Raw genomic sequence first — 24,035 nt, 5'->3', positions numbered from 1 at the left:
TCATGAACGCCTCAAAGCTGATGAGGAAGAGAGGGAGGCAGGGAGAAGGTGAGCACTTCAAACTGCAGTGAAGTTCACGTTGATCACCTCCAACACTTTGGGGCCAGAGAGAGATAAGTAAGTAAGTGCTTCATTTGTCATTGTACAATTGTATGTTGAAATTGCGTTCAAGTGTCGACCTGAGCAGCATGTTTTTTGGGCGGTCGGGGAAACCGGAGTACTGCCTTCAGTCTCTGAAACGGTGCAGCGCCTCCTGGGTTTGTCCCTGTTTCAGAGCATGATGTCCTGCACTGGTCAGCTCCTCCTTCCTCTTCCTCCTGCGCAGCTCCCTCCGCTCCCGCCGCCTCCTCTCGCTCCTTCTCGGCTCTCGTGACGCCTCCTCTGTGCTGCGGGTGCGGGAGGCTCTCGGTGCCTCTTCAGTGTTTCAGAAGACGACATGTGTAGGTCTCAAATAGAGCTGCTGTTCGTTTACTGTTACAAACCTGGGTCCTTTGCGGCTAGTGCGGACTCTCTGCAGTAACAAATCCACTGAACCTCACAAAAACACAGCACAGATGTACAAAAGTAGCCGGTTGTTTCCAATTTGGGTGTAAGAGTGGATCCCGAACTCAAATTTGAGAAACAAATCAACGCAGTCGTTAAGTCCAGTTTTTTCCACTTGAGAAAACTGGCGAAATTGAAGTCCATTTTATCAAGGCAGCATTTTGAGACTGTAATACCTGCCTTTGTGACGACCAGGTTGGATTACTGTAACGGCCTTTATGCTGGTGTGAGCCAGGGGGCGCTCTCGTTCAGAACGCTGCAGCTCGGCTTTTAACAGGGACACGGAAACATGACCAGATCTCAGCGGTTTTAGCTTCGCTCCATTGGCTCCCAGTCAGATTTAGAGTTGATTTCAAAATTCTTCTCTTTACTTTTAAAAGTCTTGGTCTCGCCCCCTCCTATCTGTCTGACCTGATTCAGCCTTACGCCCCCTCTCGTGCTCTCAGGTCAGCGGATCAGCTGCAACTGGTTGTCCCAAAAACCAAGCGCAAACTTCGGGGAGATCGGGCCTTCTCTGTTGCCGGCCCGCGGCTGTGGAACCAGCTCCATTAGAGATTAGACAGGCCCAGTCCCTTCCTGTTTTTAAATCTCTCCTAAAAACGCACCTTTTTTCTCTGGCGTTTAACACAAATTGATGTTGCTGCTGCTGTTGTACTTTTTTCCTCATATTTTTTACTGTAAATATTTGTATCTGTTTCTGTGTGGGGCACTTTGGCCAACTGTACAGTTCTTAAAGTGCTTTATAAATAAAGTTGGTATGGTATGGTAAAAGTATCCAGTAAAACAATGTGGGGAAAAAAACTACAAATGCAGTTCACAGAAAAAGGAAGCAAAACATGTTACCCATGACTTATTCTCTGTTGCACTGGTTAAGTCCTGCTTATGTAAATAATTGGCGACGTTATAGCACTTATCATTAAGAAACTTACTAATGTATAGCCTTACAGTTTTGTTTAAAAAAAAAAACAAGCTGTGTTTCTTTTTTGGGGTTCAAAGCTCAATAAATGAGGCAGGAACTGGATTATTGAAAGACAGGGAAAGCCTCTCATGAGTGGGGCTGGGCACCACTGCATTAACGATACTTGGTTTTCGATACCCATTGTAAAATGGGTATTCTGTTTTCTAGAACCCGAAAACAGAAAAGTTTCCTTTAACGCTGTCCCTGGACCAACAGCATCAGAAGATTTCATATCTTTTTACTGGTATTGTTTAACGGTTCCCAGCCCTACTCATGTCCAATCAAGTGACTGTTGTTTTGATCTTGGTTTCCGTGACGAAAGCTTCATGTAGAAGAGCTTTCATGAGGCCCAGCAGTATAAACCATGAACACTGATTTCGAGCAGTAGTCCCAGGTTCTGACTTTCCTTTTGCAGTAAGTCTGTCTCCACTGTTCTCTATGTACGTCTCAGTCTGGCTCTCAGTGCTCTGTAAACCAGGAAGAGGCGGAGTCTGCCGCTCCTGTCCCCGCCCCTCTGACCACGCCCTCCTCCACGCCGCTGCCCCTCGAGCTGCACATCGACGAAGACGGCTGCTCCTCTGCCTCCGCTGCCAAACCCGCCGTCACCCCCGTCCTCAGGAAACAGGGGGCCGACGCCGATGCTTTGGCGCGCTTCACCAATGAGACCAGCGCGGCGTCCAAAACTGTCAGCCCGGTCCCCTTCCAGACCCCAAGTCCCAAAACGCCGAGCCCGGTCGTCCCGTCGAAGTCCCCGAGCCCTGTGGCCAAAAAACCCTTGCCAGTTTTGAGAGGTCCGAGCCCCGAAATTACAGAGAGCAGGTCGACAAAAGTGCCTAGTCCCGCCATCGTCCCGCGCATCGCCAGCCCGGAGCTCAAAAGCGCCAGCCCTGTGCCCGTCCCGGTCATCTCCAGCCCGCTGATGGTGCCGCTGAGTGCCAGCCCGGACCGCGCCAGCCCCATCGGCATCCCCATCCTCTCCGTGCCCAAAGTGTCCAGCCCGCTGACCCTGCCCACCGTCACTGTCCCGAAGAGCGCCAGCCCCGACTCGGACGGCAAGTACCCGAGAGGCGACACGCCGACGGTGATCAGGAAAACCTACACGGTGCAGAGCGCCAGCAGCCCGTGCAGCTGGGCCTCCGAGCCCAAAGGGGGCGACGCGCTGGAGCTGACGTGGCCGTGCCGCGAGCCGCTGCTGGACGAGGCGCTGGACAAGCTTCTGGCGCCCGGGTCGCCGTCGCTGTCGCAGGCCTTTTCGGGGGACGACGACGGGCGCTGGGAGGAGGAGGAGCTGTACCCGAGCCTCAGCCGCGACGGCACGCTCACGCCCATGACCGACTTCAGCTGGGCGGACGACTGCCTCACGCCGTCGCCGTGTCCCGGGACGCCGGACGCCTCAATGGAGCTGCCCTCGCAACAGCCCTCCGCCGTGGAGCGCCTGTCCGCGTCGGGACAAGTACAAACCGACTGCGGGAATGTGCTCGGAGCATGTGACCGTGACCGATACCTGAGGTTAAAATGACAGGATTCAGAATGTCACTCTGGTTTTCAGTGTCACTTCCTGTCCAATAAGGAAATGAAACTATAAACGTCACAAAAAACAGTCAAGCTAATGAAAACTTGGTCATTTTTTAGCAAAATCTTGTGTTAAAGGGGCTAGATGCAAGTTCGCCATTTTATACTCACAACTGCCACCTCAGGTCATACGTGTAACTGCACCGTCTATATTAAGCTCGTGCATGCCGGCACTTCGGACCCGACCAGGGGCGGACCGGCCATATGTCCATTCTGGAGGAGCACAGAAGGGCCACCGGCTCTAGGGCCACCGGTGCCGCCTCAACCGAGCTTTACCCAAATCTAAAAGCTAAAAAGAAAAGCAGCAAAATAGCGAGAAAAAAAAGAGGATGAAAACAAAACAAAAATGTGCCGGAAAAGCAACAAAAAAGTGACAAAAAATGTGAGAAAAACACGGACAAAAAAACGACAAAAACGTGATAAAAACACAACAGAAAATGACAGAAAAAATAATGAAAAAACCCCAACAAAAATATGACAAAAAATGACAACAAGTCACTTTTGTAGGTCTTAGCTTTCCGTTGCTCTCCAGTCGAGAAGCTTTTAGATTTGGGTACAGCCCAGTATAAAAAAACATGAATCTAAAAGGAATTCCGTGGAGTATGGTGCACCACAAGGCTCAATTTTGGGACCATTATTATTTATTATTTACATTAATGATTTTGCTTCTGTTTCTACGACCACCTTTCCAGTTCTTTTTGCTGATGATACCAGTCAAAAAAATAATAATAAAAAGCCGAATTAGGGAAAATGCACTTGTTAATGTTAAGGTGGGGGGGAATATGTATTTGTGGAAGTCACAATTACCCTAATTTGGGCCAGGCTGGTCAGAGTCCAGGGCTGTTTTTCAGTCCCAGTCCGCCCCTGGACCCGAAAGTGCAGGATTTTAGAGGCAGTTGTGGTGAACAGCTCTGAGCTCATTCTACACATTAGGACGGGGAGGAAAATACATCATTTTGACATTTTTAAACTCCGTACAGTCCCTTTAACTATGTTTTAACAAACATTGTGTCAAACGTGTCATATGCACTTTAAACCCCTACACGGGCCAACAGGAAGTTCGCCACAAGAACATTTGGTTGACCTGCAGTTTAGGTCACATTTGAAATAATCAAATACAGGTCGCAGATGGATGAAAGAAAAAAAGACTGATTTGGGACAATTTGGCTAAAATGACACAAATCAAGATGCACGTTCTGAATCCCAGTGTTTTAACTCGAGTAAAGCGTTGTGAAGTGTGTGTTGCAGAGAGTTTTTACTCAGAGCCGAACAGGTCTGCGCTCGCTCCGGGCCTGTCCTTTTCCCGCTCGGAGCACGCACTTTGTCAGATGTCGATGTTGAAATTGTTTTGCATAAAAAGTTTGGCACGCAAGGCTTGGATGAGTGGCCAGATCTCTGCGATTTGAAGAGAGCGGGCTTGGCCTGCAGCTCGTGCCCTGCCCCAGGTTTTCACAATGGCTTCATTTGTTGCTGCTGTGCTGGTGTGTTTGAGATGTTTGAGATTGAAAAAGGAAATGTGTCTGTGGCGAGATTTGAAACGCTGATGCTGATGCTGGATTGGTTTGGTTTGGACCGCGCTTGGCCCCGCTGATCTTTCGATTCTTGTGCCCTATTGGAGAAGAAAAAAAAAAGCGCATTCAAAACGTGCTAATGTGCATGTAAAAGATGTTCTATGGCATCATAATGGTTTCATATCTGGAGCGCGAATGAAGTCGGGACGAAAGGTTGAACACAGAAAAACATGAAGATTTGCACACTTTGAAATTAACAGTGTGGGCGATTTCACAGGAAATATTAAAACTCTAAATTTACATAAGATCTGACTCCATAAGATCAATTTAAACACAGTTAAACAGTTAAGTTTAAAGTATTAAAGTATCTAAAAGGTCTCGCCAAGCGTGTTCGTTGATCCCAAGGTCCGAGGAGAAACCACCAGAATTCAGTAGGTTTAGAAGAAGATTTATTCCCTATAACAATTACCATTTCTAAACACAGGTTATCTGAATGCTAAAGTCCCGAACAATATACACGGTGCTCGAACGGGCCGTCCCAGGAAACGGCACCGTCTAACTGCGCTCTTACAAATATATATCAGAGAAAATGTGACGTTCACGAAGAGATAGAAGATGAGTTGAGCTTGGGCCAAGGTCATGAAGCCTTTCTCTCAGTTGCTTTCCACTACAAGAGTCTTCCTGTTGCCTTATTTGGAGTTATTTTTCACAACACTGGTGAGGGCACCTGGACGTCTCCATAAGTTTGAGCAAAAGAATGCAAGAGCAAGAAATGGGGTATTGTTTCAGCGATGTGCGTGTGAAAAGATTGGTTTTCAACTGAAACTTAAAGCACAAGCACAAATCAATAGTATTATAACATATAACATTAACTAAAAATCATCAATTTCCCACAACAGGAACTCACTCCAAAATTATATACTTTTCAAAAACAGTACCCACACTAACTTATGATCTAATTGACCAAATACAAAGACTTTTCCAGTTCAAGAATTTCAATGTTTCAAGGCCATTCTAGTGAAACAAACTGGGGCCATGCTACAATGTTCTATTTTCATCAAAAGCAGACCTGGAGTGGCGTTTTGTCCTGACAGTTTCCGTAATCCTGCATGTTCATTGAAAACGCCAGCCCACACTCCACTCGCCGCCACACGGGCTCAAAACGCCAATGACTTGCGCCGATGTTTACCCGACCTTTGTGGCATGGCTTGTTTGGAGTGTTTGGAAAGAAGCATTTTTTTGAGCACAGATGACGTGCTCGTGAGGTTTGCCGTGTCCATGCTTGCGTTGGCGTGAGGTTTTATCCCCCCCCCCCTACGGACCGGGTGCCGCCGCCCCTCACCTCCGCTCCTCCCCAGCTGAAGTCGGTGATCCGCAGAACCAAGGAGACGCCCAACGTGCACCCGATGTTCCGCGACGGGCTGCTGCGGCGGAAGATGGGCCCCATCCTCGTCAACAAGTCCAACTCGCAGGACCGGCTGATCGAGGAGCTCCAGGGGAAGCTGGGCATCGGCCACCGGGTGGAGCGGCGGCGCAAGCAGCCGCCCGACGACTGGCTCACGGAGGGCGTCATCGTCACGTCCAACCCCCAGAGGACCCGCGAGGAGAGGCCCGCCGTGGACAAGGTACAGATGCGACTGGAGGAGAACTCTTCATGTGCATTCAGTTCTATCCCGTCGCTTGAGGTGGTGTTTGTTGTCGCCTTGATGCGTATTCTGGAAGATGGAAGCAGATTTATCACGGAAAGTTTGACGTAGCAAATGAAAAGAGCATGTGACTGTGGGCAGCAGTGAAGAATAAAGTGATCCATTAGTCACATGTAGGGCTGGGTTCTGTTAAATACTAGTCTGGTATCGGAATAAAACATTTGCGTTCTACTGGTGTGGAAAAGTAAATGTATCGAAAGCAGGGACCGAAAATAAATCAAGCTTTACGTTCAAGTTTTGATGCTTTGAGGAAATTTGAGGAAAAATCTGAAGGGAAAATCGGGAAAAAGTGGTAAAATTCAGGGGGATAGTGAAACAATTGGGAGAAAATTGGGATTAATTGGGGAAAAATTGGGACAAAAGTGGAAAAATTTGGTTGGAAAGTGAAACAATTGGGAGAAAATTTGGAACAATAGTGGAAAAATTGGGACAAAAGTGGAAAAAAAAATGGAAACATTTTAGGATGAAATTGGGAACAAATTTGGGGGGAAAAGTAGAAAAATGGGGGTTCAAAATGAAAAAAAAAATGAAAAAAGTTAAACGTTTTTTTTCTGCCCTTTTGAAACAAATGTAAAAGAAATTGGAAAAAGAAAAGTATTGTTCAGGCATCGGTGTCGAAAACCAAGTGTCCGATATTTGAGAAATGGAACGGTACCCAGCCCTAGTCGCAGGTACTCTTGTCCCAAATGGATGTGTTCCCAGATGTGCAGGAGCTCAAACATCTCTGCGCGCTCTAGACCAAGCTGGAACACTCCTGATCTTTCTTAGAAAGAAAAAAACTCACCCAGAGAGAGTTTGGTTTGTCCAGTGTTTAGAAGTAATTAATGCAAGCTTATTTCCCAACAGATAAGTGAATGTGGCCAAAAAAATCAGTGTCACATAAAAGACATACAGCATTGTTTTGGTTTAACCAGGAATGTATTAGTTGTCCATGTCCATGTAGATAAAGAGGTGAGAGACAGTCTGGATGTCTTATGTAGATGAAGTTCACCACCAACTAAACAGGCTTGGAGATATTGGAATGTTTCAAAAGCTCGTTCAAAGCATTGATCATTCAGGAATGGCAAAAGGAACCTCATAAGTCAAAGGGTGTGGCATCAAGAAGAGAGATGAATGCATGGACAACTCGCTCCAAATCACTTCTAGATCAAACTGGTTTAAGTAAGGGATAATGTATAGAACGCTGGTCATTATCGGGGAAAATAAGCACCGACAGGGCGAACCGGACTCCGACACGAAGCGGACGGTCTTGTTTCGCCCTGAAGGTGCTTATTTTCCCAATAATGACCAGCGTTCTATACATTATCCGCTTATTATTATACGGCTCTTCACAACGTAAGCAGAAGCTCCGTTGATTTGAATGGGATTTCCCAACGTTCTACCGGTCATTATTTTCTGATAAAGGACCTCTGAGAAAAATAATGACGCTGCCAATGGCAACAGAGTTGGTGCTTTCATATCACTCCGCGCGTACGTAGTAGCGACACTATCTCAGTTAGCGTGAGTCTGACTTTCAACTTACCAAGAGATTCACCACCATTCCTCCTCTCCAACTGCGCCTTTAGCTAAGTAGCTTGGCTAGCTACTAGCCTTGCTGCTTCTAGCCTAGCAAAACGTTGCCGAGCAACGCGCAAACTTTTGGGAACTATTTGTCGCGGAAGTCATTAAATAAACCTTTCGACCTTCATAAAAGTGTACGAAGTTTATGTTGTGTGTGTTCAGTTGGCAAATGGCCGTATAATACGCGGGATAATGTATAAAACGCTGGTCATTATCGGGAAAATAAGCACCGACAGGACGAACCGGACCCCGACACGATTCGGCCATTTGCCAACTGAACACACACAACATAAACTTCGTACACTTTTATGAAGGTCGAAAGGTTTATTTAATGACTTCCACGATAAATAGTTCCCAAAAGTTTGCGCATTGCTTGGCAACGTTTTGCTAGGCTAGAAGCAGCAAGGCTAGTAGCTAGCCTAGCTACTTAGTTGAAGGTGCAGTTGGAGGAATAGTGGTGAATCTCTGGGTAAGTTGAAAGTCTGACACACGCTAACTTCACGAGCGATTCCCCGACTTCTCTCTCAGTGACGGGACAGATAGTGTCGCTACTACGTACGTGCGGAGTGATATGAAAGCACCAACTCCGTTGCCATTGGCAGCGTCATTATTTTTTTCAGAGGTCCTTTATCAGAAAATAATGACCGGTAGAACGTTGGGAAATCCCATTCAAATCAACGGAGCTTCTACTTACGTTGTGAAGAGCCGTATAATAAGACGAGATAAAAGCTGCTGCATTTGGCCACGGCGTTTATCCGTTTGTTTTAAGATTTCCAGCAGTGATGACGCCAGAACTGCTGGTGTAAGTTGGATGTTTGTGTAGAGAGATTCCACATCCAAATTGAAATCATAAGATGGAAAACAAGGCCACAATGTGGGCGCTAATCGATCAGGTAATCTGCGCTCCATCACCTTCGATGGCGTCGTAGGCGTCGACGTTGCACCTTGGTGTCCTCTGACGTGTGTCTCTTCATCCTCCAGCAGATCATCGTCCCGCCAGAGTCCCCCGTCCCCCAGAGGAAAGTCCTGCCCCCGCCCCAGAAACCCAAGCAAACTCCTCCCCCTCTGCCTCCACCTCTGCCGACCCCGCCTCCGCCCAGAGAGCCCTCGCCTCCTCCGCCCCCTCCTCCGCGAGAGCCCACGCCCCCTCCGCGGGAGCCCACGCCCCCTCCGCGAGAGCCCACGCCCCCTCCTCGAGAGCCCACGCCCCCTCCGCGAGAGCCCACCCCTCCACCGCCCCGAGAGCCCACTCCTCCACCGCCCCGAGAGCCCACCCCTTCGCCGCCCAGGGAGCCCACCCCTCCGCCCAAACAGTTCATGTCCGTGGGCTGCCAGACGGACTACGACCCCGTGTTCCCGCCGCTGCAGGCATGTGGCAGAGTGGTTATCCATGTCGCCCGAAAGCATGAAGGTCCCTGGTTGGATTCCTGCACCTCAGTGTGTGGCGTTTGCATGCTGTCCCTGAGTCTGGGCAGGTTTACTGATCCTTTTTGTCTAATATCAAGCTACAGCTGAGGGATAGTAAAGGACTTTCCCCTCTAGATCATCCCGAGTCAAAGATAAAAGCTGTTGAGGGAGAGGTGGCCCCATTTTGGAGCAGCTTGGACCTCATTTGGATTGTGGATTGGCTAGAAATGGGCATTTAGCTTTATTATCCAGCTCACCAGGCATTGAGGCTTGAGTAACGTCTTGGATGGGCAGTCGCCCCTCTTCTTCCTGCTAGTATAGGGACTGGTACCAGACCAGGCCCCCCCTCTCTGCTCAAGGCTGTTTCATAGTGGCCTGTAAATGCAAATAAAGGTTGTGAGCTTGGGCGTGAGTGTGAAGGGGAGGGAGCAGCCCCTTGGCGCTGACAGTCTGGTGAAACAGCTGCTCCTACAGGTCCCTCAGCGGCATTGAAGGATGGGTCAAATGCAGAGAACACGTTTCCTCGCTGGGACAATAAAGTTCACATTAACCTTGCCCTAAGATGGGGAGAACATGTACTGTAAACTTCCAGTGTGATGCTCATACCCACAATGCACTGCTTCAGGTTCAGCCTCAGGGCCCTCAAGAAAAGGTCATATGTAAATCTGCATATGTGGCCCTGTTATCCAGTATGGCACATGTGTCAAATACAAGGCCCCCGCGAGATGATTTAATCTGGCCCCTGACTTGTAGTTCGTAAATTCCTGAGTATGTCAAAAAAAGTAGGTCTTTCGCCCATTCCATTTAAGGAAATAACTAGAATGCTCACTTCATCCACTAGGGGTCAGCTTATACAGCACGGTGGCACAGCGGTTAGCGCTCGTGCCTCACAGTTCAAAGGTACCGGATTCGATTCCCACCTGGACGGGGCCTTTCTGTGTGGAGTTTGCATGTTCTCCCCGTGTCTGCGTCTGTTCGTGGTAAAAACATGTACAATAGGTGAATCCTCCAGCCAGGTGCTTCTGACCACCAGCCTGGCTCCACATCATGGAGACGGATCCCCGAGCGCCGGCCCATGCTGGCAGCCCCAGCGACACTGAGGATGGGTCAAATGCAGAGAACTCATTTCTCTACAGAGATGAATAAAGTATAACTTAACTTAAAATTTGAAAAAGGAAAGAATTCCACACGTGTCCAGCAGAGGGCACTGACATAATAAAAGATTAGGAGATGAAAAACACATTAAAGCCACATGGTAAATGGTCAGTCTGCCCCAGGGTGGCTGTGGCTACAACAGCAGCTAACCACCACTGAGAATGACTTTGAGAAGCTTGTGACACAGGCTCGTAAAGTGCAATACAAGTGCAAGCCGTTATTAATTATTACAGTCCTGTCGGGCTTTTGACCAAATGAGCAGTATTTTAAAATCACAGCTCCTTATTTATTAGACAAATGTTTTCTTGTAGTAGTATTTTATAATAGTATTTTCCTGTTGTATTCTATCTGCCGGGGAAGCAGAATTCTGTCCCACAACCCAAATGAGTTTGACTCCCCTGCATGGGCCAACAGTCCTTTGTGTTTTGTGTAAAAGTTTCTGCTTCAGGGCAGCTGTGCTACAAATGTCTTTCACTGGATAAGTCTTAAAGGCTCCGTACCTGATTTAGTTTGAGTTCTCTCCTGAAGTCTGACATTTGTGGGAAAAGATCTTTGTGCATGTGATTCTAGAGCTTCTTTAATGATGGGGAACATTGTTCTCAGGCCTCTTCTGCAGAGGCTTCTGTCCGGGTTTTGTAGAGCGCGAGAGTCTAATTCTGACTCTGTTGGCGCCAGCAACACCTCGTTGAGTGGGACAGAGTCTTTGGGGGCTTAGTTCCCAGTCTGCGGGGGGGGGGTCTGAAGGAATCCCAAACAGCAGAGCGACTGCCGAAACCCGAGCCGCACACATGACAGCGCATTTACTGGGACTGATATAGAACAAGCCCCGCCCCCAACCCCCCCCTGCCGTGGTTACTGCCTTGTACCCCTGGAGCCTGCAGTTTTGCCCCGTCACGGGCAGATTGGTGGTTCTATTCCCTCTGCTTTGCATGCTGCTGTTGTGTCCACTGGCAAGACACCCAGGGAATGCACCCAGCCATGTGAACATAGGAAATCCAGAAATGTCTGAAATCTGTTTATTCTTTCACTGAATCCACTTTCACTTCGGGAACTTTGTAAACACTCTGGGACATCATCAGCAGACCCCTCATTTTACTGTCTGCAGGGCATAGCAAGTATTCTTCCCCAGACGGTTTTGTTACATCCAGCTTGATGTTTTTGAGCTTTGAACCCTAAAATGTTATTTTTTACAGATTTGTTTTCAGTCACAACTAATTTATTTAGATTTAACATAGATTAAATAAGATCCAAAACCACCCTTTTCCATTTTTCAGATTTTGTCGCCAAACAAATATAGTTTGGTGATTTTGACATGAAATACTAGAATACGTTTATTCCTTTATTTATGTCCATAATATCTCTTTATTTCAATATATGTTCCCCTTTGACACCTGCAGCGTCTGGCCTCAGTGAAAGTGCAATATTAATCCAATCATTTTTTACATGATATTTGAAAAACATTTGATCTAATAAATAAAGTGAACTCTGCTCTGTTTGTGTTTTGCTTTTGTACAAATGAATCACATTGTTTCTGTGTCGCATATTGTCTGAGAGTACGTTCTGAATGTTTGCATAGAAAGGATTGAAAATAGATTTTTTTGCCATTTTTTTTCCTGGACATGACAGCTTTTTGTTTCCGCCTCAGATGCCGCAGACAGCGCCCCCTGCTGTTTCTAACAAACTGGACAACATGCTGGGCAGCCTGCAGTCCGATCTCAACCGGCTCGGGGTCCAGACGGTGGCCAAGGGTGTGTGCGGGGCCTGCAAGAAACCCATCGTCGGACAGGTACTACAACAGCTACTACTACTGCTACTACTGTTAATGATACTACTGCTAATGCTACTGCTAATGCTACTACTACGACTGCTACTACTACTGCTAGGACTGCTACTACAGCTACTACTGCTAATGCTACTACTACTACTGCTAGGACTGCTACTACTGCTAATGCTACTACTACTACTGCTACTACTGCTAATGATACTACTGCTAATGCTACTACTACTACTGCTACTACTGCTAATGATACTACTACTAATGCTACTACGACTGCTACTACTACTGCTAGGACTGCTACTACTGCTAATGCTACTACTACTACTGCTAGGACTGCTACTACTACTAATGCTACTACTACTACTGCTAATGATACTACTGCTAATGCTACTACGACTGCTACTACTACTGCTAGGACTGCTACTACAGCCACTACTGCTAATGCTACTACTACTGCTAATGCTACTACTACTGCTACTACTGCTAATGCTACTACTAATGCTACTACTACTGCTAGTGCTGCTAATGCTACTATTACTACTGCTACTACTAATGCTACTACTACAGCTACTACTACTAATGCTACTATTACTACTGCTACTACTAATGCTACTACTACAGCTACTACTACTAATGCTACTATTACTACTGCTACTACTAATGCTACTACTACAGCTACTATTACTAATGCTACTATTACTACTGCTACTACTAATGCTATTACTACAGCTACTACTACTAATGCTACTACATACTGCTAATGCTATTACTACTGCTAATGCTACTACTACTGCTAATTCAAGATTCAAGATTTTTTATTTGTCAAACCATGTGAATGGTTTGAAATTACGTTTCTCTCATCCTTGATTGTGGAGCGGGGGGAGGGGGAAGAGGGAGGGCAGGGAGTTCAGCTTCCCGATGGCTCTGTGTATGAAACTGTTCTTCAGTCGAACATCTCCTTACTAGAGGGGAGAGGGGCTCCACAGATCTTCCCCACTGCTCATGATGCGCTGGAGGCTCCTTCAGCAGGAGGCAGTGCTGGCGCCGTGCCACACAGTGATGGAGCTGGTCAGGATGCTCTCTATAGTCCCTCTGTAGAAGAACCACACAGTGATGGAGCTGGTCAGGATGCTCTCTATAGTCCCTCTGTAGAAGAACCACACAGTGATGGAGCTGGTCAGGATGCTCTCTATAGTCCCTCTGTAGAAGAACCTCACAGTGATGGAGCTGGTCAGGATGCTCTCTATAGTCCCTCTGTAGAAGAACCTCACAGTGATGGAGCTGGTCAGGATGCTCTCTATAGTCCCTCTGTAGAAGAACCACACAGTGATGGAGCTGGTCAGGATGCTCTCTATAGTCCCTCTGTAGAAGAACCACACAGTGATGGAGCTGGTCAGGATGCTCTCTACAGTCCCTCTGTAGATGAACCACACAGTGATGGAGCTGGTCAGGATGCTCTCTATAGTCCCTCTGTAGAAGTTGCACGTAACGGAGGCTGGGGGGCTAGTGTTGATGGTCCAGGAGAGCTTCTCTGTGATGTGCACACCCAGGAACTTAGTGCTGGTCACCCTCTCCACTGCAGCACCGTTGTTTGTTAGAGGAGCTGGACCTGTGCTCCTGACAGTTCCCCTGTGCTCCTGACAGTTCCCCTCCTGTCCTGCAGGTGGTGACAGCGATGGGGAAGACGTGGCACCCGGAGCACTTCGTGTGCACTCACTGTCTGGACGAAATCGGATCCAAGAACTTCTTTGAACGCGATGGCGCTCCGTACTGCGAGAGCGACTACCACAGCCTGTTCTCGCCGCGCTGCCACTACTGCAACGGGCCCATACTGGACGTAAGTACTACAAATACTACTACTAGTATTTGCATATTGCATAACTGGCACTCTAAGTCAGCCCTTAGCAACTAGCATGAAGCTAACGTTTGCATTGTGTGTAGTATTCCTTAGGCCATAAACCTCTTTCTTGCTTCTTTTAGTGCCTGTGTGTTTTTATTTCGTAAAAAAATATGTTCATAATTCAGCGTTTGTTATTGTAGTTGTGGAGCAGTAGGTGAAGGAGTAGTTTATTTTAGTAGTACAGACTCAAAAACAGAAGCAACTTGAATTCCTGAATATTTTAATGCTTTAGTGATGCTGCAGTTTGAGAATGTGATTGGCTAATACGAGGTTCGCTTCATCCAATCAGCAGCAAATATCCCCCAAAAGTCCTTCCTCTTCCTGTACCATTTAAGCCAGAGTCTTAATAAGTGAATATTGCTGTGATCATGGAAATTGGTGATAAAAGCACCTCAAAGCGTCTCCGTATAGGCTTGAAGGAAGAGTGGGGCAGATTCTGGCCATGTTTAATAATAGCTGTACCTTAATAACTCTTACTTTTAACAGAACAGCTGTACTATGTTCTGTCTGTGTCCTACATCATTCACAAGGATGTTGAAACAGTCCTAACCGAAAAACCTTTCTGTTGTTAACAGAAAGTGGTAACGGCACTGGATAAGACCTGGCACCCGGAGCACTTCTTCTGCGCTCAGTGTGGAGACTTCTTTGGACCTGAAGGTAAAGCTACATTAAAGGTTTTCTACAGTGAGTGAAGAGATGAAGATTCATACACTTCATAGACTCTTATTAAGGACAGGAAACATTGGAAATAAGGGACTGTAGCCACAGCACAGACAGGCAGCCTCCAGAAGTATGAGGCTGCCTCAGAAAACTCTTGACGGTGAAGTGAAGCGGAGCATACAGGGGCTGGGGCTTTGAAGCGGAACCACTGACAGAAAAACTGTCAGAAACTAACAATGTTTAAAATACTCTTGTTTCAATAGCCAACTTTACAGTTTACAGTTCAATCCAAATCCATTCGATTTTGAAAAGCTTGATATTAGCCAAAATGTTTAAATCTTGGGAAAGCACTTGTTGCATCTTTTCAAGTAGATTATGGACACAATTTAAAAGAAAAATGAATAATCCAACAGTGAAAATTAGGCTTAACGCTGACGTTTGCGACTTGAGGTGACTTGACTTGACCCCATGACCAATTGACTTGGACTTGCTTGGGACGTGCATTTGGTGACTTACTCCCACCTCTGGGCGGAGCTACTGAGGTGGAGATGTTGTTTTGAGAGTGCAAAGAAAACCTCATTTGGAGAAAATGATCCAAAGGTTTAGTAACGTCTGCACATGTACTTTGGTGGCTGGCATCTTCCACAAAGGAAATGACCATATTTGGATTGCATGGGGGGGATTCCGTGCATCATGTCAGTATTTGTGAATGGATAAGTGTTGGATTCACAGCGGAGCGTGGACATGTTGAAGTGATTTCAGGTGTTGGGATGTTTTTTCTGTGACATTAAAAGTAGGATGTTATGGAGGTCGAGCTTCCTGACTTCTGATTGCTTTTCTTCCTCCTGCGTCTGTGCAGGTTTCCATGAAAAAGATGGGAAGGCGTTCTGCAGGAAGGATTACTTCGACATGTTCGCCCCGAAGTGCGGTGGCTGCTCTCGGGCCATTTTAGAAAACTACATCTCAGCCCTGAACTCGCTGTGGCACCCGGAGTGCTTCGTCTGCAGGGTGAGTGTTCCTCCTACAGGGCGAGTGTTCCTCCTACAGGGCGAGTGTTCCTCCTACAGGGTGAGTGTTCCTCCTACAGGGTGAGTGCCTCCTACAGGGCTCCATAATCTCTCTTCTTCTCCTCTGTCCCAGGACTGATCCATAACCTGTCTTCTTCTCCTCTGTCCCAGGACTGCTCCATAACCTGTCTTCTTCTCCTCTGTCCCAGGACTGCTCCATAACCTGTCTTCTTCTCCTCTGTCCCAGGACTGCTCCATAACCTGTCCTCTTCTCCTCTGTCCCAGGACTGCTCCATAACCTGTCCTCTTCTCCTCTGTCCCAGGACTGCTCCATAACCTGTTCTCTTCTCCTCTGTCCCAGGACTGCTCCATAACCTGTCCTCTTCTCCTCTGTCCCAGGACTGCTCCATAACCTGTCCTCTTCTCCTCTGTCCCAGGACTGCTCCATAACCTGTCCTCTTCTCCTCTGTCCCAGGACTGCTCCATAACCTGTCCTCTTCTCCTCTGTCCCAGGACTTCTCCATAACCTGTCCTCTTCTCCTCTATCCCAGGACTGCTCCATAACCTGTCCTCTTCCCCTCTGTCCCAGGACTGCTCCATAACCTGTCCTCTTCTCCTCTGTCCCAGGACTGCTCCATAACCTGTCCTCTTCTCTTCTGTCCCAGGACTGCTCCATAACCTGTCCTCTTCTCCTCTGTCCCAGGAGTGCTCCATAACCTGTCCTCTTCTCCTCTGTCCCAGGAGTGCTCCATAACCTGTCCTCTTCTCCTCTGTCCCAGGACTGCTCCATAACCTGTCCTCTTCTCCTCTGTCCCAGGACTGCTCCATAACCTGTCCTCTTCTCTTCTGTCCCAGGACTGCTCCATAACCTGTCCTCTTCTCCTCTGTCCCAGGAGTGCTCCATAACCTGTCCTCTTCTCCTCTGTCCCAGGACTGATCCATAACCTGTCCTCTTCTCCTCTGTCCCAGGACTGCTCCATAACCTGTCCTCTTCTCCTCTGTCCCAGGACTGCTCCATAACCTGTCCTCTTCTCCTCTGTCCCAGGACTGCTCCATAACCTGTCCTCTTCTCCTCTGTCCCAGGAGTGCTACACCCCCTTCGTGAACGGCAGCTTCTTCGACCACGAGGGCCTGCCGTTCTGCGAGGCGCACTACCACGAGCGCCGCGGCTCGCTGTGCTCCGGCTGCCAGCACCCCATCACCGGGCGCTGCATCACCGCCATGGGGCGCAAGTTCCACCCCGAGCACTTCGTCTGCGCCTTCTGCCTCAAGCAGCTCAACAAGGGCACGTTCAAGGAGCAGCAGGACAAGCCGTACTGCCACACCTGCTTCCACAAGCTCTTCAGTTAGGCCCCGAGGTCAGGAGGTCAGGCGGACTCCTTCAGACCCACCACGGACACTTCTGCTGGAGCCCATGGTTTACTGTGGTGATACGGGCTCCACGTTTGCCCCGGAGATCTGCACGAGGAACTCCCTTCCTCAGTAACATCTACCCCAAATGTGACGCTCGTATCGCAGAGAAACAAAAGCTTAATCTGCTCCACTGCTCAGCCCAAAGAGATTTCTATCCAGAGTTTTAAATGTAAGGTGGAGCTGGAGATCAAACGGAAGCCCCATGAGCCCATTCGTCTGAAGTGCCTCACCCCGATCTCTGCTCTGTCAAATTACATTTCAGAATCCAATATACATTTTCACATGCTGGAATATGATCCAGGAAACAAGACAAAACAATGTATAAACATCTGTCAAAAGTCATCGCCTCTTATCGAACTTCAGTGCAACAAAACCTTGTGCATTGAAACTGTTAAAGGAACATTATGTAACTTTTTATGTGGGGGAAAAAGATGTTGATGTTTGTGTATATTTGACCTTTTGACCTTTTGACCTTTTGACCCAGCAGCTGTATGAGTGGTTAGCATTTAGGGTGCTTTGACCCCTACACCATTTGGTCCGCTTAAAGCAGACTGGCGTTTGAAACACCTGCTGGTTTGTTTTGGCCCGGACTAAAGAACCACACCTCATGGAGGGGGTCTCAGTTAGGGCTTTTCCACCAAGGTGCTGGTTCAGAGCTGGTTCTGGTGCCGGGTTGGTTCCACACTGACTTGGTTTTCCACCAAAATGAGAGCTGTGCCTATTGTCATAGCAACGCTTTGGGAAGTCAACATCAAACATGGATAGAACATCTTACTACAGCCACTTCTAGTTATAAAATACAGAAAAATAAGTTTATGTTTCAGTCACAGAAAGAAGAAATCAAAATGTTAACGGCTGCTAGCTCTTGTTTTCGCTAAAGGGCATAAAGCAAAACAACAGTTTCCTCCACAGAGACTGTTTTGGCTTCTCCAGGAAGTTCTAAGCACAAACTAACTAATATTGATTGTTTGTTGGAGGAGAGAGCCACGCCCCCAGCCGCTGACATCACTGGTGCTCGTTTCTTGGTCCAGCTTTTAATTGGTCCCAACCGGCACCAGATTTTGGAACTAAGAACCAGCGTTTTTTCAGTGGAAAACGAAAGAACCGGTTCTGAAACTGGAACTGGCCCAGAACCAGCACCGGCACCAGCGTGGTGGAAAAGGGCTCAGTGTGGTGCGGTTTGCTGATGTTAAGAGCGCTGACCGTCCTTGATTCGGCCTGCTCTGTTATGCAGCAGACTTTTTGGATCACGGAGGCTTCTGGAACAAACCGTGCGGTGTACTGTTCAAAGAGGAGGTAGCCTACATGTGGGCAGATGATGCTCAACTGTCGAGACCTCTCTATCTTCAAACATTTAGATCAGTTCCCTTAATCCTATATGATAAGTGAAACAGACGTTTACTGGAGAGATTTCCGAAATGCAAGTTGGTTTAGGTTTAGAAGCGTCGCCCGTTTTCTGCCATAAAGTCTGCACATCTTCTCTGCCCCAAAAACAACCACAGTGTTCTCCTGCCGGGGTTCATGCTGGAGCAACAGCAGTGTTTGTGCTGCACAAAGCAATGATAATAAGGTATTCCCACAGGGCTTTTCTGTGTGGAGTTTGCATGTTCTCCCTGTGTCTGTGTAGGTTTAGTGGTATAAACATGTGCAATAGGTAAATCCTCCAGCCAGGTGTTTCTGCCCACCAGCCGGGCTCCACATCATGGAGACGGGTCCCACAGCTCACTGCTCCTACAGGTCGCCCAGTGACCTTGAGGATGGTCAAATGCAGAGAACACATTTCTCTACAGAGATTAATAAAGTATAACTTGACTTAACTTAGTGGCTGGATGTGATTCCGACCCACATGAAGCAGAAACTTTACTGAATCGTATTTAGCATTTAGCTCAGAGGACACTTAGAGACTCTTATTTGTATCTGAAGTCAAATCTCAAAAGGTCTGTACATTCATTAATGATTTCTACCTAAGCTTTGACCTCACCTTTATGTGGTCTATGGGTGGACAACAGCTGAAAACATTTGGATCGTTCATAATTTGCGATGTTTGATGGCTAATGCTAGCTGCTATAGGGATAATACATGGAGCAGGCTAACAGACTTTGAAAAATCGCACAAACTAGCCTACTTGCTAATCGTCTGCATACATTGGGACAGAACGCCGCCTAGAGGCCACCGGGATGGAAAGTAGAAGTGCTTTGCTAACCACTCGTACAGCTAATATCAACTTTTTTTCCCGTATAAAAAGTTAAATATTGCACCTGTAATTTTGATAATGAACTTCAGTTCACTGATTTCACTTGTTTTCACAGATTACAATCAAAATGACTAAAAGTAGACACATTTTTAGCAATTTTGGCTAATTGCTAAATTGGACGTTTGAAAACTTGTGAACTGGGCATTTTCTGATAATGGGCTCCTGGGGCTTCCGTAGTGTGTCTGCGCTGCCGTTTGCATGGACTGTACAGAGCGGCGGGAAATGATGCTATAACAGTTTGTATTTTTGTAGTTTGGGGAATCTTCAGGTGTCGCTTCAGACGCTCGTCACGTCGCTCTTCTCTCTCGGGGGAATGTCTTAATGCCTTGAGTTTCATTGTTTACTAATTGAGTTGTTTTGATTTTTCTCCTCATGGTGATGCTACTGCTGTCCACAGATTTATGCAAAAGTGAAAAGGACAATACAGGTGCATTTCCTACTCGGTCGACTAGCCTAGATCAGCGTCGAACACGTCCAAAAAATATCCAAAAGAAATCCAGCTAGAATATCTTAAGTATAGTTTCAGACGGCAACAAAGGGGCGTGGCCTATCCGAGGGGGAAGAAACCTCTCGTGGGAATCACCATTTTTCACTCTTTTTTCTGTGTGACTATAAACATATTAATCACACCAATAAAATCAAGCCAAAATCAGTTCCATTTGGATGTTTTATCACAGCAAATTGTTCAGTAGAAGTGCTCGTTGCTAATGTTAGCATATGTAGCATGAAGCTAACGTAGCTTCCAGGTTAGCATTGTCAGTCAATATTTATGGGCTGTTGAACAACTTTGCTCCTCTCCATCTTTATTTAGTTGGAAAATATATTCTTAATTCAGCATTTGTTGTGGTAATGGTGCAGAAATGGGAGAGAGTGAGGTTTCTTTTCCCATCTTTGTCTTCCCCCTCGGACTGCTTTGAACATTTTACATTAGCCAGCTCTGCCAAAACATGCAGTTTTTTTCACCAATAGGTTGCGTTCACGTGATGATGTCACAAACGAAGGATGGGACGATAATGACATTTTTAGGTAATGAAATATTCCTCTTCATTTTCTGCTATAATTGTCATATTGACTGAGACCTTTTTTTTTTTTTTTACTATTTTTCAAAGAATATGAAAGAAAATCACTCATAGATACAGACGGCATCTCGTCATAGAAGGGGGCATGGCTTCGCCGAGGGGGAAAATAGAATCTTTAGAGAAACACAATTTTCCCTCTTTTTAGCCATTTTCTGGTGGAATATGAACTTATTTATCACATACAAATAAAGTCCAGTGTAAATCGGGTCCATATGGATATTTTCTCACAGCAGATTGTTCAGTAGAAGTGAAAAAACTGCAGTTGTAGCTAGCGCTAGCTAACCGTTAGCATTAGCCCGATGCTAACATGTAGCATCAAGTTAGCATTCTCCGTTATTCATGTAATTCTGGGCTGTTGAACCACTTTGCTCCTCCCCATGTCTTTGTATCTTTATTTAGTAGAAAACTATATTCATAATTCAGCGTTTGTTACAGTCGTTTTTTAATAATTAGAGAAAACTTACATTTTTTCAAAATTGTTCTCCCCCTTAACAGTTTTCAAAAATGACCATATATGGGCGATTCCAGAGATGCCGTTTGTATCTATGGTTAGTGGTTGTGTTAAGCCATATGTGGCGAAAAAACAGAGTTTGCTCTTTTTAAATCATAATGAAAAAAAAAAAAGTACCAGACCAGACGGACATGCGCCTGTATTCGGTCCAAATCTCTAACTGTAGCTGCTGGAAAAGTGTCAAATCTCTGATCCAGTGTGTTTAGCTTCACGGTCAGCTCTGAGCATGCTCCGTAAGGATCGAGCGGCTGTTTGCTTTTACAATCGTGTTTGAAATTTGAATTTGTAAAGTTTTTTTTTTTCCAGCGACGGGACTGTGTTCTGTCGATGTTTCTAAGACAGGAATTTATATATGCCTCGGGCTCGCACCAATTTCCAAAGAGCTGGCTCTTGTTGGCAGGTTTTTATCCAAAACCGATGACTCACAGTCCAGCTTTAGTTCTTTATTTTTGTGAGTAAAACGTGCCAATCATTTGTGCAATAATAATGACAATATTAAGGTCTCGACACTGGACGGACGGTCTGCAGTAGAGCCTGTGCAGATCATTTTCAGCCTGTTTTTATAACTTTGAATATCAGTTTTGTTCAACTCTTTCACTCCACACTGGACTCGGCTGGTTTTTATTCATGTTTTTGGTTCTTTTTTCTGTGGGTCCTGATTGAAATGAGAAAGAAATGCTGCAAATAAAGATGTTTTCTGGCAAATTGTGTCATTCATCCTCCTTTTCTTTCATCCTCAGCGTAGTCCTTTCATCAGCATGAGTTTATGATTGTTTTTTTTTTTCTTGCAGTTTAGGTGTTTGGAAGATCTGTCAAATCACTACATTGGTGTAAGAAAATACACCAAAAGATACTTTTAGAGTACTCTATCAAACATGCATTAAAGGGACTATTGCTGGGTTGCGGGTGACATCACAGCGTTCTAAAGGCCAATGCTATTGTATGGAGGAAAAATTATTTTGTCTTTGAGGAAATTTTCGGTCTTGTACAGAGAGATCATGGAGCCAGTGACTGATAATAATGATCATTTTTCTAATTCATATATTTTCTTTTGAGCTACGACTTGTGAAAGTGTAATGCTGTTAATAGGAAAAACTGGCTCCTGCCCCCCGCTGGGCCCGATGACATCATCACATTCTAGAACCTGGAGTTTAGAAATGTTTAAATGATGTATTTTCCTCCCCCTTCATGTTCCAGCCATGTCCTAATGTGTAGAATGAGCCCAGACCTGTTCACAACTGCCTCTAAAATCCTGCACTGTCACTCAGAAAGGTGTTAATCCAGGTGTGAAGTGCCGTCATGCACGAGCTTAAAGGGATATTTTAGGATTTTTGACATAGGGCCTCATTTCCTCGTTATCCAGAGTGTTGCTGATTTCTGGAGATATTTTTTTGTAATTCATGCAGTTCTTATATTTGAAGAGTTTTGTGGTGCTAGGCTAGTGCTAGGCTAGCGCATTTCTATGGTATCAGCTAGCCTGCATTAAAAACAGTCTGACCCGCTCCACAGAGCACCTGAGGCAAATCATTTATAACACCAGACTAACCATATACATGTCTGTGTCCATAGAATCATTTTTGGAATATAACTGACCTGCATCACATGAACGATCGCATTTTGAGGGACTATTTTCTAGCAGATCACTCCGCCGCTGCGTAGCTTATACAAACACGAAGCTGATGCTGCTCAAATATAAGGTATTTTAAATGCAAAATGGTTCAAATGATTCTATGGACACAGACATTTATATGGTTAGTCTGGTGTTATAAGTGATTTGCCTCAGGTGCTCTGTGGAGCGGGTCAGACTGTTTTTAATGCAGGCTAACTGATACCATAGAAATGCGCTAGCCTTGCATTAGCCTAGCACCACTAAACTCTTCAAATATAAGAACTGCATGAATTACAAAAAAAAAATCAGAAATCAGCAACACTCTGGATAACTAGGAAATGAGGCCCTATGTCAAAAATCCTGAAATATCCCTTTAATATAGAACCTGCAGTTACGTGTAAGACCTGAGGTGGCAGTAGTGAGTATAAAAATGACCAACTTTATCCAGTTCCTTTAAAATGTATTCCGTCCAATCAGAGTGCTGTATATCCTGACTACTTTCACATTGATTTACGTTATCAGCCTTAGAAAAACCCACATTGAGCGACATATTAGATATATCCTTATACATTCCTACGATTGAAACTTTTACTATAATAATAAATGTTTACCTATAGGCTATTTGAGAGATTAAAAACTACATCAAATTAAACTACTTACAATATCGCCCTATATAGCGGTTATCGGTCAATCCCTTTCATATCAGGATCAATCAACAATAGATCATTTAGCAACATAACACGGTAAGTCTTACTAAGTATTGATACTTTATCAATGTTGCACAGCACTTTATGTTACTGTAATAAAAAAACAATCTATATCTTTTCTCCTGGCGTCCCAAAAGTTCTGTAGCTGACTGTCGAACATTCGGACTTTCCTACCCAGCATGCCACTGTGTAAATGTAAAATACTAGAAGCATTTGGACACTTTTAGACTTTTTATACTGGTTTTAGCTCAGGTTCATAGATACAGACGGCATCTCGTTATAGAAGGGGGCGTGGCTTCGCCGAGGGGGAAAATAGAATCTTTAGAGAAACACAATTTTCACTCTTTTTAGCCATTTTCTGGTGGAATATGAACTTATTTATCACATACAAATAAAGTCCAGTGTAAATCGGGCCCATATGGATATTTTCTCACAGCAGATTGTTCTGTAGAAGTGAAAAAACGGCAGTTGTAGCTAGCACTAGCTAGCCGTTAGCATTAGCCCGATGCTAACATGTAGCATTCTGTTAGCATTCTCCGTTATTTATGTACTAGCTGAGACCCGGCCTTCGGCCGGGCCTCGCTAGTCTCCACATTTGATATTCTGAGATTGTGAGTGATTACAAAGAAATGTCCAACCCGTCACACAGTTCAGCTGTAGAGCAGTGGTTCCCAACCCATTCCAAAAACTATGGCCACTACAAATG

General features: G+C 45.8%; 1 protein-coding gene across 1 annotated transcript in view; it reads left to right on the top strand.

The window, feature by feature from the left end:
* LOC306982566 (paxillin-like) overlaps positions 1–17,162 on the top strand; it is a 62,428-nt gene extending 45,266 nt beyond the window's left edge. The window contains exons 6-10 of the mRNA XM_079582539.1: positions 12,058–12,198; positions 13,853–14,026; positions 14,665–14,746; positions 15,609–15,757; positions 16,840–17,162. Of these exons, the coding sequence (XP_079438665.1) occupies positions 12,058–12,198; positions 13,853–14,026; positions 14,665–14,746; positions 15,609–15,757; positions 16,840–17,106 (813 nt within the window). The 3' untranslated portion in view covers positions 17,107–17,162. The remainder of the gene's footprint in view (positions 1–12,057; positions 12,199–13,852; positions 14,027–14,664; positions 14,747–15,608; positions 15,758–16,839) is intronic.
* The last annotated feature ends 6,873 nt before the right edge of the window (positions 17,163–24,035 follow it).

Source organism: Gobius niger (genome assembly GCF_951799975.1).
Source record: "Gobius niger genome assembly, chromosome: 24".
Taxonomy (NCBI): domain Eukaryota; kingdom Metazoa; phylum Chordata; class Actinopteri; order Gobiiformes; family Gobiidae; genus Gobius; species Gobius niger.
The sequence above is the reverse complement of the archived record's forward strand: the minus strand, read 5'-3'. Positions and strand labels throughout refer to the sequence as shown.